Here is a 15,654-nt window from a genome sequence, read left to right on the forward strand (position 1 = left end):
GTGGAAATGTCTTGAAATGATGAGCCTTATGTAAACAGTAAAGAGAAGAATAAGCAGCAAGAGCAGGAATGATGGAAGTCAACCTGTCAGAGAGGTGAAAGGCCTGACATGCAGGCTGGAAAGGGCAGAAGGAGGGACGGAGCATGCTGACTATGTCTCCTTGGGCTGGATGGCTGTTCACATGTCGCTGCAAGGAGGCAGGGGAAGATGATCCATCTACTTTGGCACTGGAGACTGAATTCAGAGTCTCTTGCATGCTAGACAAACACTATCACCGAACTTAATCGTTGGTGGTCTTTTAATTTTTTTCTTTTGAGACAGGGTCTCACTGCATCACACAGGCTAGCCTGCATTCACTCCAACCAGGCAGGTTTTGAACTTTGATCTTCTAGTCTAAGCTTTCTGAGTAGCTGGAATTATAGGCCTGCGCCAAAGGACCAGCTGATCTTGATATTTGCTTCTCAGAGAGAAGTCATGAATAAACTGCTCATATTTCCAGGGACTAATTGAGCCATGCTTACCATCAGGAGGGCCAATGCATACGCATGATAGCACTTAAGACTCCGTGGACGTCCATGAAATGGATGCCCTGCACCTGCGACCCTTCTCTGTGTCCTTCAGACAGCTGCTTCTACGCTGCTGCCAGGATAAACTGATCCCAAGGTCATCTCAGTGAGGCAGCTGGAGCAGTGGGCCTCTGCATGGCCTGCATTAGGACATCCCTAGGGGCCCTCATAGGTGCAGTGCCAGAACTTCGTCACAATATGGGAACCCCATGAAAATCTCCAACAGACATTTCACTTCCACCCTAGCATTTCTCATGTCATGACATTAGTGTACCATTTAACAGTAAAACGCAAACATTCAGGAGGGCACAGCCCTAAAGCACCCTCTATTACTGCTCAGCAAAATTCTGATATGCATCTTCCAGGTACAAGGATGCTCTGGTCACAGCTCTTGGCACCAACAGTTGCCTAGACAGCTGTATCCTCTTACTGACAGAAGAAATAGAACTTACAGGATGGTCTGCTCTGTGCCATGCAAACAGTGCTCTGAGCAGCAGGCACTTTTCTGATAACTACTCCCTTGGTTTACACTACCACCAGGACCAAACTCTGGGCTACTGGGCTTCATACTTAAAGAACAACTCTGTGATCTGAAGGAATTCCTGTCCACCTGCCTTCCATGCTGAAAAACAGGTACTGAGCTGCCTATAAGATATCAGGAACTGGGGAGGGGCTGAGGATGCTGAAGTGAGCATTCCTCTAGAGATTCCCAATTGGCTCCATCCTGTCCATGTTCTCACAGCCTCCTGCCTGGATTATTGACAGAGCCTCCACAGCTGCTCTCCTCAATTTCACACTTTGTCCCCTCATTAGCCAGCATCATTCTTTTAAAACCTGATGTTAGGCCATTATTTATCTGCTCACAGTTTGGATTAAAAGCCAAAGATCTTATAGTGCTCAACACCATCTCTCCCTCCCATAGCCTCTCTGTTTTCTCTCCTTACCCACTGAGCTCAGATGTCTATACTCTGATACCCATCAAACATCCCCAGCAAGCTGTCTTACAGCCTTTACATGTATTTCGAACAACCTTATTCATGCCCCAGTCCTCGATGCATACATGGTTCCCTCCTTTGCCTTCTGGTCTAGCAACAGGGAGTTTGTGTGGAATGCAAAACCTCAGACTTCACCCTCAGCAGCTTGGATCAGACTCTATGTTTGCACCAGACTTGCAGGTGCCTGGTGTATGCATGGAAAAGGAGCCCCGATAGGCTACTGCATTGGACCACCTGTGCAAGGACTGATAGCAGCAATCTGCAGCCCTCCCCATGGAGAACCAACAGTATAATGCACCACACTTTCAGATCCTTCTGTAGCATCCTCTCCCTGTGCACACTGTGCAGCCAAAAGGAGCCATGACAGCTTGCAGTGCAGCAGGCAAATTATAGTCCTTTATAAATACGATAGTAACTTACACAACAACCAATTTATCGGAGACACCCTGCTGTACATAAGAAAAACACCTTTCACTCGAATATATAGCGCTAAATTTCTTTATGCCACATAGCATGGTGTGCTACAACATCCAATTTTATGGCCATTCATTCATTCATTTATTCATTTATTCAATAAAAGTTTTCCAGCACCTATTATGTGCTAAAACTTAAGCTAGGCATTGCCTCTGACATTGAAAAGCCACAACCACGGTCTAGTCAAAACGACAGATGTTAAATTGAGCAAACAATTGCAAGAGCATGGATGAGTTTGTGAACAGGATGGAAGCAGGTCTCACCTCAGGAATCAAGAGGAGCCTCCCTAAGGAGGTGATGTTCTTTGGATTTAATGAGGCAACACCCAGCCTCCAGGAGGGAGGGAGGGGACAACAGGAAGGGCTCTGGGTATCCAAAGCAATAGTTTTGCATAAGTAAAGCTAGCAAAGAGAGAAAAGCTTGAATGTTAAGGAAATAAAGAAGCCCCGGAGTGCTGACCATTGGAGCCGGGAGCCCAGTCTGCGGAAGGCACAGTTCGGCTTGGAAAGACTCAGAAGCCACATGTGCCAAAGACCACTAAGTATTTATTATGAAATACCAGAAAGTTGGTAGGGGGTTGCAAGCAAGAGATTAATGTGACCAGACACACATTAAAGACACTAATGTATGAAAATGTGGAGATGGTTCATTCAGTAAACAGTTGCCACACAATCAGGAGGACCTGAGTTCAAATCCCTAGTACCCATGTAAAAACAGCCAGGCTTGGTGTTTTTAATCTGTAATTGGAAGACAGGAGGCTTCCAGGGGGCTTGCTGGGCCAGTCAACCTACATAAAACATTGAACTACAGATTGAGTGAGAGACCCTGTCTCAAAAGAATAAGGTGGAGTGGGCCAGAGGGAGACATGCAATGTTGACCACCAGTCTCTATTCCATGTGTGCCTCCTCCCATAGGGACACACACACACACACACACACACACACACACACACACACACACACGCCATTACTTTGTAACCTATGAAAATACAACAAATCTAGTATCTTTTAGTATAGTTCCAAACAATGCACTGCCAAACTGCTCCTTGCCACAACAAAAGATAGCACTGAGAACAACAAAACCAATTAAAGTGATTTTAATGAACCACCCATAATAGCACCCTTCACTGATGTTTGAATACAGTCCTCTGCTTCTGCCCCTTGTGTTTTCTCTCCCTGAACTCACTTAATAGCATGCATAAATCAGGCACGTTGACAGGTACACACATAGCTTTTAATATCCCATAAGGCACATGGAACTCTGCACACTTGCCATAGGCATCTCAGAGATGACAGGTAGATAAGAAGGAGGAAGAAATACAGATCCTGGGGTGAGGACAGGACAATAAAACCTGGATCTGCAATATAAGAGGAACATGAACAGGAAGAATCAAAATGGGTAGACCATGCATTTGTTATTGTTGTCAGCCCTATTTGTGCATGTATGTATGCATGTGCTCTCTCTCTCTCTCTCTCTCTCTCTCTCTCTCTCTCTCTCTCTCTCTCTCTCATACACACACACACACACACACACAATTCAGATAATTGTGACTCAGAAATAATTTTTAGAGCTAGATGCAACCTCACATGCCTGTAATCCCAGCACTTGGGAAACTGAGGCTGAATGATCATGAGTTCAAGGCCAGCCTGTTCTCCACAGCCCCCAAACCAAAATAATTTAGAAATACAAGGCTAAAATGTTGCACATTCGCCAAGTGCATGAACACCCAGAGAGCTGATTTCCTTGCCATTATTCTCTGTAATGGTTTGAATGAGATTTGAATGCCTGGCCTCCAGTGGGTGGAACTGTTTGGGTAGGTTTAGGAGGTGTGGCCTTGCTGAAGGAGGCATGTTGCTAGGGGTAGGTCTTCTTTGAGGTTACAAAGTCATGTGACATTCTCAGTCCACTCTCTGTTTCATGTTTGCTGTTCAAGATGTGAGCCCTCAGAGTTTGCTCCAATTGCCATTCTTGCTTCTTGTTACCATGATGGACTCTAATCCTTCAGGAACCATTAAGCCCAAATAAACTCTTTTGTTTTTATAAATTGCCTTGGTCATGGTGTCCTATCACAGTAATAGAAAGTAAACTAATACACTCTAAGTGATATGGAATAACAACTATGTATCATTTACTTCCATTATGTATAACTAATCTAGAAATGATTTAAAGTAGGATATGCATAGGTCACATTCAAATATTACCTATTTCATATAAGAGCCTCCATGGATTTTGGTATCCTCAAACCCATCTCCCACAGATAATCTAAAACAGATGTGTTTCTAAATCTGTCTAGGGAGATCGAGGTGGGTTCCTTTCCTCTTAGGACTGGTGGTAAAATATCTAGAAATATGTTTCCTAGTATGGTTGATGTATTTTGAAAGACATTATTAAACCCACAAGAGGGTGTTGTGGTTGGAAATAATGCCAAGGTGGAACAGTCGAAGGCTCTTGTTGATGGTTACTAGCAATTATTCAATTACATTATTAATATAAGAAGAATTATTGATGTTAATTAATAGTTTAATAATTGATGGTACTGGTAGTACCAAAGATAAAGACAACTACTTTTTCCTGTCACCTGTGAGCCAGACACAGACTAGATGTGTATGTATGTACCCATGCACGCCATGTGTGCGTGCGTGCATGTGTGTGCGTGCGTGTGTGTGTGTGTGTGTGTGTGTGTGTGTGTGTGTGTGTGCACAGGTACCAATATGCACAAGTATGTGTGTGGAAGTCAGAGGATAATCTCTGGTGTTGTTCCTCAGCAGCCATCCGGTTTGTTTTCTGAGATAGCTTAAATCTTTGGCCTGGAACTCTTCGATTCAGCCAGTCTGGTTTGTCTGCAAACCTTAGAGACCCCTTGTCTCCACCTCCCCAGGACTGAGATAAACGGTACAAACCACTTTCACTGCACTGCCTTTTTGTGTTTGGGATCTGAGGATTGAACTCAGGCCCTCATGTTTATGTGGCAAACATTTTACCACATGCACTATCTCTCCAGCCTGAGAAGCTTTTATATTCATGACCCTTAGTGGGAATAGTCACAAACACCTCCCAGTCAGGATGAACTCTTAACTGCTCACAAACAGTACTAGCAGGAACTGGCTAAATGTCACCCTGACTTGATCCATCAACACCCCCGGAGGCTACAAACTGGCAGTCCACAGGCCACATGTGGGCTGTGGATGTGTTTTTATTTGCCCTGAGCTCTGTTTAATTTTTAAACATTTGCTGCCAATTATGAAGAAATAGTGAGATTCTAGCTAAGAAGTCCTGGTCCCCAGCTTCTAATGGGAGCATGAAGCCTAGGCCTTGCTGAGTCTCAGCTCTTCACCTTGGCCCTCCATCCTTCTCCTGGACCTCACAGCCTTCCTTCTTCCTTTGAAGTGCCTGAAACTCAGTCTGTGATTATGCCAGAAGTTACTGCCCTACCCCCAAACAGCAGAGAGCCAGTCTCTCTTGTAACTAACTGTTCCTGTTCACCTTCCTCTGTCTTCTGCCTCTCCCCCCTGCCTGAGTTATACACTTAGCCTAAAGCATGCTTCAGATTCCCTGCAGGGTTTCCTGGACCCACAGCACCAAATTCTGCTACCAGACTTCCTGATTCAGAGTGTCTAGGCTTGGGTCCTAGCTATTTAATTTGAACATGGTTCAGATTGATGCTGTCATGGATGGCCCAGGGACCACCATTTGCAAACTACTGGTCTGAAACTCTAACACGAGCTTCCAATGGACACAGGCAAAGAAAGAAAAGGAGAGGCTCACATTTCGAAACCTTATTAAATAGCCTTGCAAAAACTAAGTGGAGGTGGGTGTTGCTGGGATGACTTGGGGGATTAAAAGCTTGTCATGCAAGTGTAACAGCCAGAAGAGCCTGGATCTCCTGAAGCCATTAGGAGGCTGAGACAGGATCCTCATGTCAACCTGGTCGGTCAGACCAGTCCTATTAGTGATTTGGGTTTAACTGGGAGACCCTGTTACAGTGAATAAGGGAGAAAGCAACCAAAGAAGAGTCCAGTAGCCAGCTTAAGTCATCTATATGCAGCTATAAACAAATATGCACATACACTTGTACACATACAACACACACACACACACACACACACACACACACACACATACACACACATGTCATTGCCTTACCTCAGAATCACCAATTTCCTGAAAAATTCTGCTCATCCCTTTTAAGTCACCTTTTGGTTTATTCCCAACAGGTTCAGCAAAGGCAGCTGTACTGCCAAGGACATGTGACCCCATCTTCTCCCCAGGACTTAAGAAATAGTAATAGTAACTTGCCTCTCAAAGATCCTAAACCCAAGATACTAACTGCTCTCTGACTTCACTGACCACTATAATCAATTCTCCTTGAGAACTTGTGGTACACCAAGGCTTACGGCAAGCGCTTTTGTGTATCACAATGGCTCTCTGATGCAGAAGCCATTATCTTTTACACCACAGAGGATGAAAAATAAATAGGTCAGAGAGCACTTGACTGGTTCTACAGTCACTAAAATAGTCAAGAGGCAGCGTCTACTCACTGCTGGCCAGATACTGTTAGGAATGCCATGCTCTGGCCTGTGTCATTGTTTAAAGATGAATGATATGACATTTGAAAATGATGTCATATGACTGTGCTTTCTGGAGGAGTTTAGTCAGGATGTGGGATTTCAAATATAAATCCACAAGTCTCCAGAGGGTCTAGAGAGGGTAGGTCTCTGCTGGCCACTTTGGGAAGATTGATTAGGTAATAATCTAGAGTATTCATCAAGGGAGAAAAGTCCCATCATGGAACTGGCTGCCTGTACTGGAACTGTCTACTCAGCAGCACTCAGCAGGGCTGCTGCAGAACTCTGGCTCCAGACATCTGGAGCGAAGAGACAGGGCAGCTGTGATGAGGACCACCTGAGACATTCTAGAAAGCTCCCAAAGGAGTTAGACTGTCCAGGACACAGGTTCTCCCTTCAGACCATACCACAGTAGTTGGGTGACTGTGGTCAGAGCACTTAACCTCTATAAGTCTCCACTTTCTTCTCCCACATCCCAGAACAACGGCCTCCCCTCACCCCAGCCTTCTGGGCTATGTGAAGTGCTTAACATGGCACCTAGCGCATAATAAATGCTCAAGAAATTAACGATTATCACATTGAAATAACTATCAATGTCACCTTCTTCATCTGAACACAGACCTTTGCAACTTCATGTTTCAGTGGCAATGCTTATGTTCAGTAGTTTCACAACACATAATAAAGTCACCAGGTCTGTGCTGTAGCTAGCATTAACAAAGAAACATCCACCCCAGAGAATCACAGCTCTGATTCATACAGGTACAAATGCCTGCCCTCCTCCTCCAGAAGCTAGCAAGAACCCTACCGGATCTTAGGGGCAGCAAAATTTTCCCATGGACTATAAGGGAATGGGAAGCATTTATTCTGACATTACAAGTGTCTAGTCTACACCCAGCCAACTTCTGCTTCCTTCTCCTTCACCTGGGGAAAGGGCTGGCTGGTGAACCATTCTCAGTTACCGAATCAGAGGTACTGTATGTTTCAGAATTCAATTTAAATACCATTGAGATAAACAACGTGACCTTTTCAATGTCAGTCTGAAGAGAAAATGACACAGTTGAACTGAGGAAGGAGGGAGGGCAAAATTAGATTCTTCATCACAGTTCCGAAAGAAGTCTGGACTCTGCTCACCCAAAAACCATCCCCCCACCAAGGTGTCAGCTCAAACAGTTCCAGTAATTGAATCAAAGCAACAACAGCAACAACAAAAGCCTCCGTATCAGTTGTCTTTCCCATTATTTATAGAGACCTAGCTTTGCGCTAGGAATCTCCATGTTGGTATCCAGTGACTTGGAGCACAAGGGGAGGGAGCAACTACAGGCACATTCAAGTGGATGTACTGATGTCCACACCTCAGGAAGCCGTCAGGGCGTGCCCGCAAAAGAAAGAGCACATTGTGGCTGAGGGCCAGGCAGCCAGAGAGGAGAGTTTACTTACAGCTTTTGGTTTATATGGTGGCTGAATCTCCTTGCGTTCAAGTTTCTCCCAGTCAATATACCGGAAAAATGCATGTTCTTTAATGTCTCGTTCCCCTTCAGGTCCACAACCCAGACGTTTGCCTGGGTGTTTAGTCATTAGCTAAAAGAGAAAGGAAAACACTGAGCAGATTTCTGACCAGTAAGTGGGAGCTGCTGAAAAATGATCATTGCAATGACTTAGGAAAGGGAGCACAATGTAGACTATTAACTGGTTTTACTGTTGGAGTTTCATCCATCCCAGTGACAGTTTCTTAGCCAGGTCTCTGTGAGAGAAAAGCCTAAAATGATGCCTATTCCAGAGCAAAATCCCATGGGGCAAATCAAATCCAAGCTCCAATGTGACCTTGAACTTCACATTAAACTCGGTCTGGGTTCAAGAGTGAGTTTTGTGTGTTTATTTAGTGCACCTAGTGAGGACAGTTTCTACATCTTCAAACCCCCTTCCTCCTGTGGTAAGAAACACTGACATTTGACCAGCTCGAAGGATGCATTCATTCAGATACAGTTTGCATTTCTCAGCAAAGCACTTGTGAAATGAAAAAAAGAAAAAAAACAAAAGAAAAATATTAGTCACATGGACCCAAGTTTCAAGTAATTACTTTCAGAAAGCTCATTAAATAGTCAAAACCTAGCCCAGCTCGTTTTCCCCATGTCACACATTATCATCCGCTCCGCTGAGGCTTCTTTGGTGTTCTGTTTAAATTACTTAATTATCAAAACTCTCCATCTTTGTGTCTGTGAGCCAGTGCTAAACAACAAGATGAATAGATGCCCTGAGATGAAACCAGTCAGGCTTCCTCTTGGAAATGAACCTGAGGCCGCATTGGAGGGTCTCTGATCTCAAGACACCAGCAAGTGAACAGAGAGGAAAGATGGAGGAGTTAGTGATTTAAAAAGAAAAGGGATATTCCTCAGCAGGGGGGCATAAAATGAACTGTGAAGCTGAGTTCACACCCAGCTCCCCTCACCCCCCCCTCACCATTTTGTCCATGACTGGATGGCTGTGGGTAAAGAGGGAACCCAGGAATTCATTCTGAACTGCTGTACATCTGACTTGACTGCTGCTCACAAGAAGGCACACAGCCACAGGCATACACTTGCCATTCATGTTCTATCCTCCAAGCTCAACATCCTCAGCTCCTTCTTTACTGATAGGCACGACACCACTGATTGTCACAGTCACCCAGTGAGGTGAGTCTGTGCCTTTTCCCGCTTGAAATGGCAAGGCTACAGCAAGGACTTGCAGAGTCACAGGTGGGATCCACTCCCAATTCAGCCTAGCTCCAAAATTTGGGCTTTTAAGAAAAATAGGAGCCAAGCATGATGGTGCATGCTTGTGATCCCAGCACTTTGTAGGCTGAGACTGGAGGATGGAGGATTGGAGGAGCACAAGGCCTTCTTGGGCTTCATAAGGAGATCCTGTATCAAAGTAGCTGAGAGAGATGGGGGTGGGGAGCTCTAGCATAACAAAACACATGCTGGCCTCCAGGCTTACTCAGTACCCTTGGTTCTTCTCACCCTGCCCCTACCCTAAACTTCTCCAGCTAATGGGTTCCCTCCCCCAGGTTCTGATTCCTATGTAACCCTGCCATTTTATCATGTCGTCTTTTGGCCCTGCCCCCTACCCTAAACTTCTCCAGCTAATGGGTTCCCTCCCCCAGGTTCTGATTCCTATGTAACCCTGCCATTTTAGCCATGTAGTCTTTTGGCCCTTTCTCTTGCCCCCTGTTTTGCCCCCTCTCTATGCCACATTTGGTTCTCTTCCTCTCTCGCTCTCTCCCATGGTTTAGTCTACTGGTCATGATCAATGCACTATTTTCTCTCTGTTCTCTGGACTCTTCCAAATGCCCCTGGCTCTACATATCTACAATAAAAACCTTCTCTTCAACCAGACCCTGGAGTGGTCATGTCCTCACTTTATACACTCTGCATGTGGTTTTCCTAGAGATATTTGTGGTCTGACTTGGTCAGGAAAAGTCGATGGAGGGCAAGCGAATTGAGTCAAGCCTTGGCATTTATGTAGGGTTTGGATGGGTAGAAAGAAAGTCTAGGACTGTGGTTCTCAGCCTTCCCAATGCTGTGACCCTTTAATGCAGTTCCTCTTGTTGTGGTGACCCCAACTATAAAATTATTTTCATTGCTACTTTGTAACTGTAATTTCGCTACTGTTACGAATCATAATATAAATATCTGCGTTTTTCTATGGTCTTAGGTGAGTCCAAGGGATCTCCATCCAGATGTTGAGAACCACTGATCTAGGCAGTCTCAGCCCTGATAACAATAACACCCAGATCACTAATGTTCTGTGGACTGAGCACATTATGCGTCTGGTTTCTGTCCTAAAGGCAACTCAGTCATTGTTTGAGACTATTGAATCTTATATTAACACTCTGAGGCTTCAACAACTAACTATAACCCTACTTTCTCGAGAAGGAACTGGTCCAGAGAAGTAAAGCCTTTTGCCTAAAGTCACACAGCCAAAGAGAGCTCTCTCTGTGTGTATGTATATGTGTATGTGTATATTTGTGTGTATGTACATTTGTGTGTATGTGTATGTGGGGACCAGAGATCATCTTCCTGTGTCTTCCTTAGTCACTCTGCACCTGCAACTTGTCAGACTGAAACAGACTCTGTCATATTTGCCCAACACTCCTCCCCTAAAGTCAAGCTACAAGTAAGTGAGCCCCAGGAATCCCCCAGTCTCTGCCTCCCCTCTATGGAGATACTGGATGTGCACCACTAGACCTGGCTTCCTTACATGAGTTCTGAGGACTGAACCCAGGGCTTCATGCTTGGTAACTACTTTACCCATGGAGTCTCCTCCCCAGCCCCAGGGTCAGGTTTTGAATAGCTCAGCTCTTGCAGCCCACTGTAATTCAGTCTCTGCTTATATTTACTTCAACTTGCCAGTCTAGGCTTCTGTCTGCTTCCAGCAAACTGGCCATGGAAATCTGAGCAAGCTTTTGCTGTTTTCATGATGGAAAATAGGTTTTTTTAATGAGCTAGACATATAAAAAAGAAGATGATATCTTTGGGAAAGAGGTCTGTTTTCAGATTCCTTGTAGGCAAGGAGACTGCAAGCAAGAAGTACTGTTGTAGGCACACAGAGCAGTAGGAGACTCGGCCAGCCCTCTACCCCCCACTCTCTTGTGCCTGAAGCCTTGTAGACAGCTGGATGTAATCACCATTCCCATCTCCAATCACCTCCCAGATCATCTCCTGGGGCCCTCTGCTCAGGAGGAGGCTTTTGGCTCTTGCATTTGGCTCTTGGCTTAAGTGTCACCCCTCTTCCAAGGAGTATCAGCCTTGAAGAGAGAGCCCACACTGCACTCAGCCCACTCAACTCAGAACAGTGCCCCAACACCAAGTGAAGAGAGTCACTCCAGTTCATCGTGAAGGTTATGGATCCTGGATTGATAGGAAACCGCTCCACCAGGCAAAGTGCTAATTGGAGCTGAAGCTGAAGGCAGCTGACCTGGAAAAATTTCTCCCCTCCACGACCCACTTAGAACCCCCCAGCTGTCCAGGCAGGGATGTATCTAGGAAGTGGAAATCCATGAACACGCACTGGACACCTACTACATACTAGCCATGCAACGAGAGTCCCCTTCCACTGCTCTGCTTAACATTCTGGGAAACGGTTCAGTACGTGCTTCTATTCTGTTTTAGAGATGAAGAAATAGAAGCCTAACGATACAAGGGAATTGCTCAAGACCACACACCTAAGAAATGAGAGGGTGAGGATTTACAGGGGCCATTTGATCTCCTAAATCCTTCATTTTTCAAATTCTCCTGTCATGGGAGGCAGGGGAGACACAAACTCAAATGCCAAGAGAAGTCTGGCACTAAACAGCAGTGACAGCATTAGTCATATTGGGGATGGCCTTAGGGTTCTGGAGCAGAACCCAGGCTCTGGTCTAAGTGATTTATAGGTATTAAGTACTTTAATCATCAAAGGACCCTACATGCAGCACTGTTATTGGCCTCAATCCATAAATCAGGTCAAACAACTTCCCCATGATCATAGTGGCTCATATCTTTGGACTTGAATTTGAACCCAGGTGGAATCTGGCCATTTTGTTTTTGTGTTTGTTTGTTTTTACAAACTGGAGAGGGTACATCCCATCTAAAGGAGACTGTGATTTCCAGTCTTACTAACTGATGCTTTGTAGGAATTACAGGCCAACACGGCAGATGGAAAGCTAAGGGTTATGGGGAATATCTAGATCTTCAGATTCTAGGAATCATTAAACTAATTAAAGTCATTGTGATTGACTTCTTCCCACACCTCTCTTGATAAGATGTCTCCAGGAGCACCATTGGAGGAGCCTCTCTCTGTCTGCAGCCTGTTTTATCTATGGCATTGCCAATGCTCCGGATAAACCCTTGAGTCTCCTCTCTGCTCCTTGTTTTTATTCTCTCCCTGACTCACACCCTCCAAGAAAAAAATTTGGAACCAATTTAACTTGAAGTTGTTAGAGACCAAGGCCAATTCACACGTGGCTCCTCTAGAGATGTCTGTATCCCCCCCTTGAATAGCTCAGACACAACGCCTAGGTGGGAGTTCAGGTAGTGTTACAAGGTATTTTCAAGCAGTGAGGTTGGCTCAGCTCATGTCATCCGGGTCAAGACTCAGGCTGAGCTGCCTGATTGTTGCCAATTACCCTAGTCAAAGCCACCAGAGATGGCATCTGACTGGGATCAAGAAGAGCCAGGCCTGGTAGGGTATGGGGAGGATGCAAATATCCCAGAGATCTTTGACTACAACCCTGGCATATGTAGATACACAAGGAGAATCCTGTGCTCAGGCAAGGCCAGAGTCTAACCTTTAGAATCTGCCCTCATTGTTGGCTGGTGGGAAAACCTTTATAAAAACTCCATCTTTGCATGCTATTTCCTTAGTCTCAGAGTGCAGCCTTCACACTTCTGTCGTGGTTGAGAAAGTGCAGCCTTTGGACAATACATTTAAAAGCAGTGCATGCTAAGCCACATTGGGGGAGTGATTTCCAGAGCACTAGCACACAGAACTAATTTCTGGGATGGGGTCTCAGTCTGCACAGTCTATTAGGCACAGATTGGATCCGACACAAGATGTAGGTAGCACAAACAGTTCTTACCTATAAACTCCTGTCTAGCTTCCTTAGAAGGTATTATTTCCATAAACTACAGGTGTGTACTACAAGGAAAAGGAGACCATGCAGGTTTGGGAACACTAAATTTAAGTCATTTTATCTGGGTCATCGCTTAAAATCAACACTGCCTGAAATTTTCTTACAACAAAAGTCACAGAATTTTAATGTTGACCAAACACACACGCAGCAAAGCAGGACACGTAGATCACACTGTGCCCTTCCCATGGTTCTAGCTCTTGGGCAGAGTCTCTGTGTTTCCTACCTCCTTCATTCCATAAGTAGTTCCTTGTGTGAGGCTTGAGGCTGGCGCCCAGCCAAAAGTGAGACTCCAGTACACAGTTGCCTCTACAGACCTTAGGAGGAAACTCTTCTTTGGGGGGAGCAGCTTCACAGCAGGGCTCTGGTGTTTCAGCACAGCGAGAGGTGATGTGAAACCTCTGTTGCCTACTATCTGGGGCACTACCTTGCATGGTAGTCCTGGCCTTGAGGGCCAAACAACTTACCCCTTTGCAGATGGCCACAGCTTCCTTGGACATGGACTTGGGATATGCCACATTGTGCTCCATGATGGACTGGAACAGTTCATCCTCATCCTCCCCTTCAAAAGGTGCCTGTGGAGAAGAGGGCAGGGTGGGAGAGGAACCCCTGCCTGGCCCTCCCCCCAGCTTTCTCTAACCAGCAGGGCTTCCTTCCCACCCGCATCTCAAGGTGAGGCTACACTCCAGGGCTTCCATGGGAAAAGATAATCAGCAAATGTTAATAACCCCAAGGCAAGGGAAGTCAGAGGCACTCAGATTCATGAGCTACGACTGAGTTGTCACTTTCTTCAGAGATCATGTGGCTGGAGGCAGAGGACAATTTTCTTACAGATCACTTAAAATTCAATTACCTGGCCAGCCAACATTTCATACAGCAGGACTCCAAATGCCCACCAGTCCACAGACTTTCCATAGGGCTGATAAGCGATGATCTGGAAAACAGGAGGCATCCTATCAGAGTGGCAGGCAGCCCCTGTGGCTGGAGACTGAATTCACACTTATTTGAAAGAAGAGCAGACTAGCACTGGGCTGGGGAGTCTCAGGCATGGTCCTGACCTTCTGTGAGAGGTTACAGCAGCTGCCACAGTCCCACACTTAAGCAGGATCCCAGAGAGTAGACAGAAAGGGTAGGTTACACCTGAGCTGTTCCCTCATGTTTGATGCTTGGGGATAAAGGGCACACTTTGCAGAGGCACCTGCAGCTTGGCAAACATCTGTGTGTGCCACCTTACCTTTTTAAGCACCAGGTATGGTGTAATGTTTTGAATTTCAGTGTATGGCATTTTAGCGAGGAGCAGTTCTTTTTGTTTCTCACTATAGAGTAAAAACATTTACACAATAACGTGGACATGCTTTAACACTACTGAGCCACATGCTTAAAAACGGTCAAGACAGTAACTTTTACAACATGTGGGTTTTTTGTTTTTCATCTGTTTGGCTTAGTTGAGGCTTATTGCTGACCCACACCCACAGCTCAGTATGTTTCTTTTGAACCATGATTAAAAATATAAGTTTAAAATGTAAATATACTTTGTGATTATTTTGCATCTTCTTTTAGTCAGAAAGTATAGATACGGTAAAAAGAATTTTGTGAGAAACCATCCATAATTCTTTGTCAAGAGAAAAATCATGACAAACACTGGTCTGTCCCCTGCTAGACACTTCCATGACTGTGTATTAAATGGGTGTGTGTCCATGACTGTATATTTAACAGGCTATGCGTTTTATTTAAGCTCAGGCGCTTCAGAAGTGAACACTCACTGGAGTGCTCTTCACTCTGCATTTCCATCTGATTTGTGTGCTGACATGCTGCTTGATTGCTTTTTAAGATTTTACTTTGAATTATGTGTGAATGTGTATGTATCTATGTGTGGGTATGTGCGTGTGGGTGCAGTGACCCTGGAGGCTAGCTCAAATTCCCTTGGAGCTCAAGTTATAGGCAGTCATAAGCCACCCTACAAGGGTACTGGGAACCAAATTCAGGACCTCTGGAAAAGCAATGGGCACTCTTAACCACTGAGTCAGGTCACCAATCCTCACCATTGGTTTTTACCTCTGCATAGCATTCCACTGAATGGATACACACTCTAAAATCTATATTACAAATCTCTAATTGTCCCATTGTTCCGTAAATTAAATACATGGAAGTAGGATTTATGGATCAAATGGCACCCGTGGCTACCAGGTTTTGATAGGTGTGTGACTGTCTACCATTCAGGCTGAAGAAGTAGCTGTGATAGGTGTGACGACTGTCTACCATTCAGGCTGAAGAGTGAAGAAGTAGCTGTGTTAAAGGCAAGACTGCTGGCAAAGCAGAGGTTGAGGGCTGAGGTTTGTGGGCCAGATGGTCTAATGCTTTGTCCCGATTGCTATTTGCCAGTGTGGCCTTAGGAAAAGTTACTTAAC

At 45.1% G+C, this 15,654-nt stretch overlaps 1 protein-coding gene across 2 annotated transcripts in view; it reads right to left on the reverse strand.

The window, feature by feature from the left end:
• Prkcb (protein kinase C beta) overlaps nucleotides 1–15,654 on the reverse strand; it is a 324,499-nt gene that overhangs the window by 21,476 nt on the left and 287,369 nt on the right. For both annotated transcript variants that reach the window (XM_040755117.1, XM_040755106.1), the window contains exons 14-16: nucleotides 14,100–14,180; nucleotides 13,714–13,821; nucleotides 8,038–8,178 (exon numbers count right to left, since the gene is read on the reverse strand). In XM_040755117.1, the coding sequence (XP_040611051.1) occupies nucleotides 8,038–8,178; nucleotides 13,714–13,821; nucleotides 14,100–14,180 (330 nt within the window). The remainder of the gene's footprint in view (nucleotides 1–8,037; nucleotides 8,179–13,713; nucleotides 13,822–14,099; nucleotides 14,181–15,654) is intronic.

The sequence above is a fragment of the Mesocricetus auratus genome, unplaced genomic scaffold, assembly GCF_017639785.1.
Source record: "Mesocricetus auratus isolate SY011 unplaced genomic scaffold, BCM_Maur_2.0 Super-Scaffold_4256, whole genome shotgun sequence".
Classification (NCBI taxonomy): Eukaryota; Metazoa; Chordata; class Mammalia; order Rodentia; family Cricetidae; genus Mesocricetus; species Mesocricetus auratus.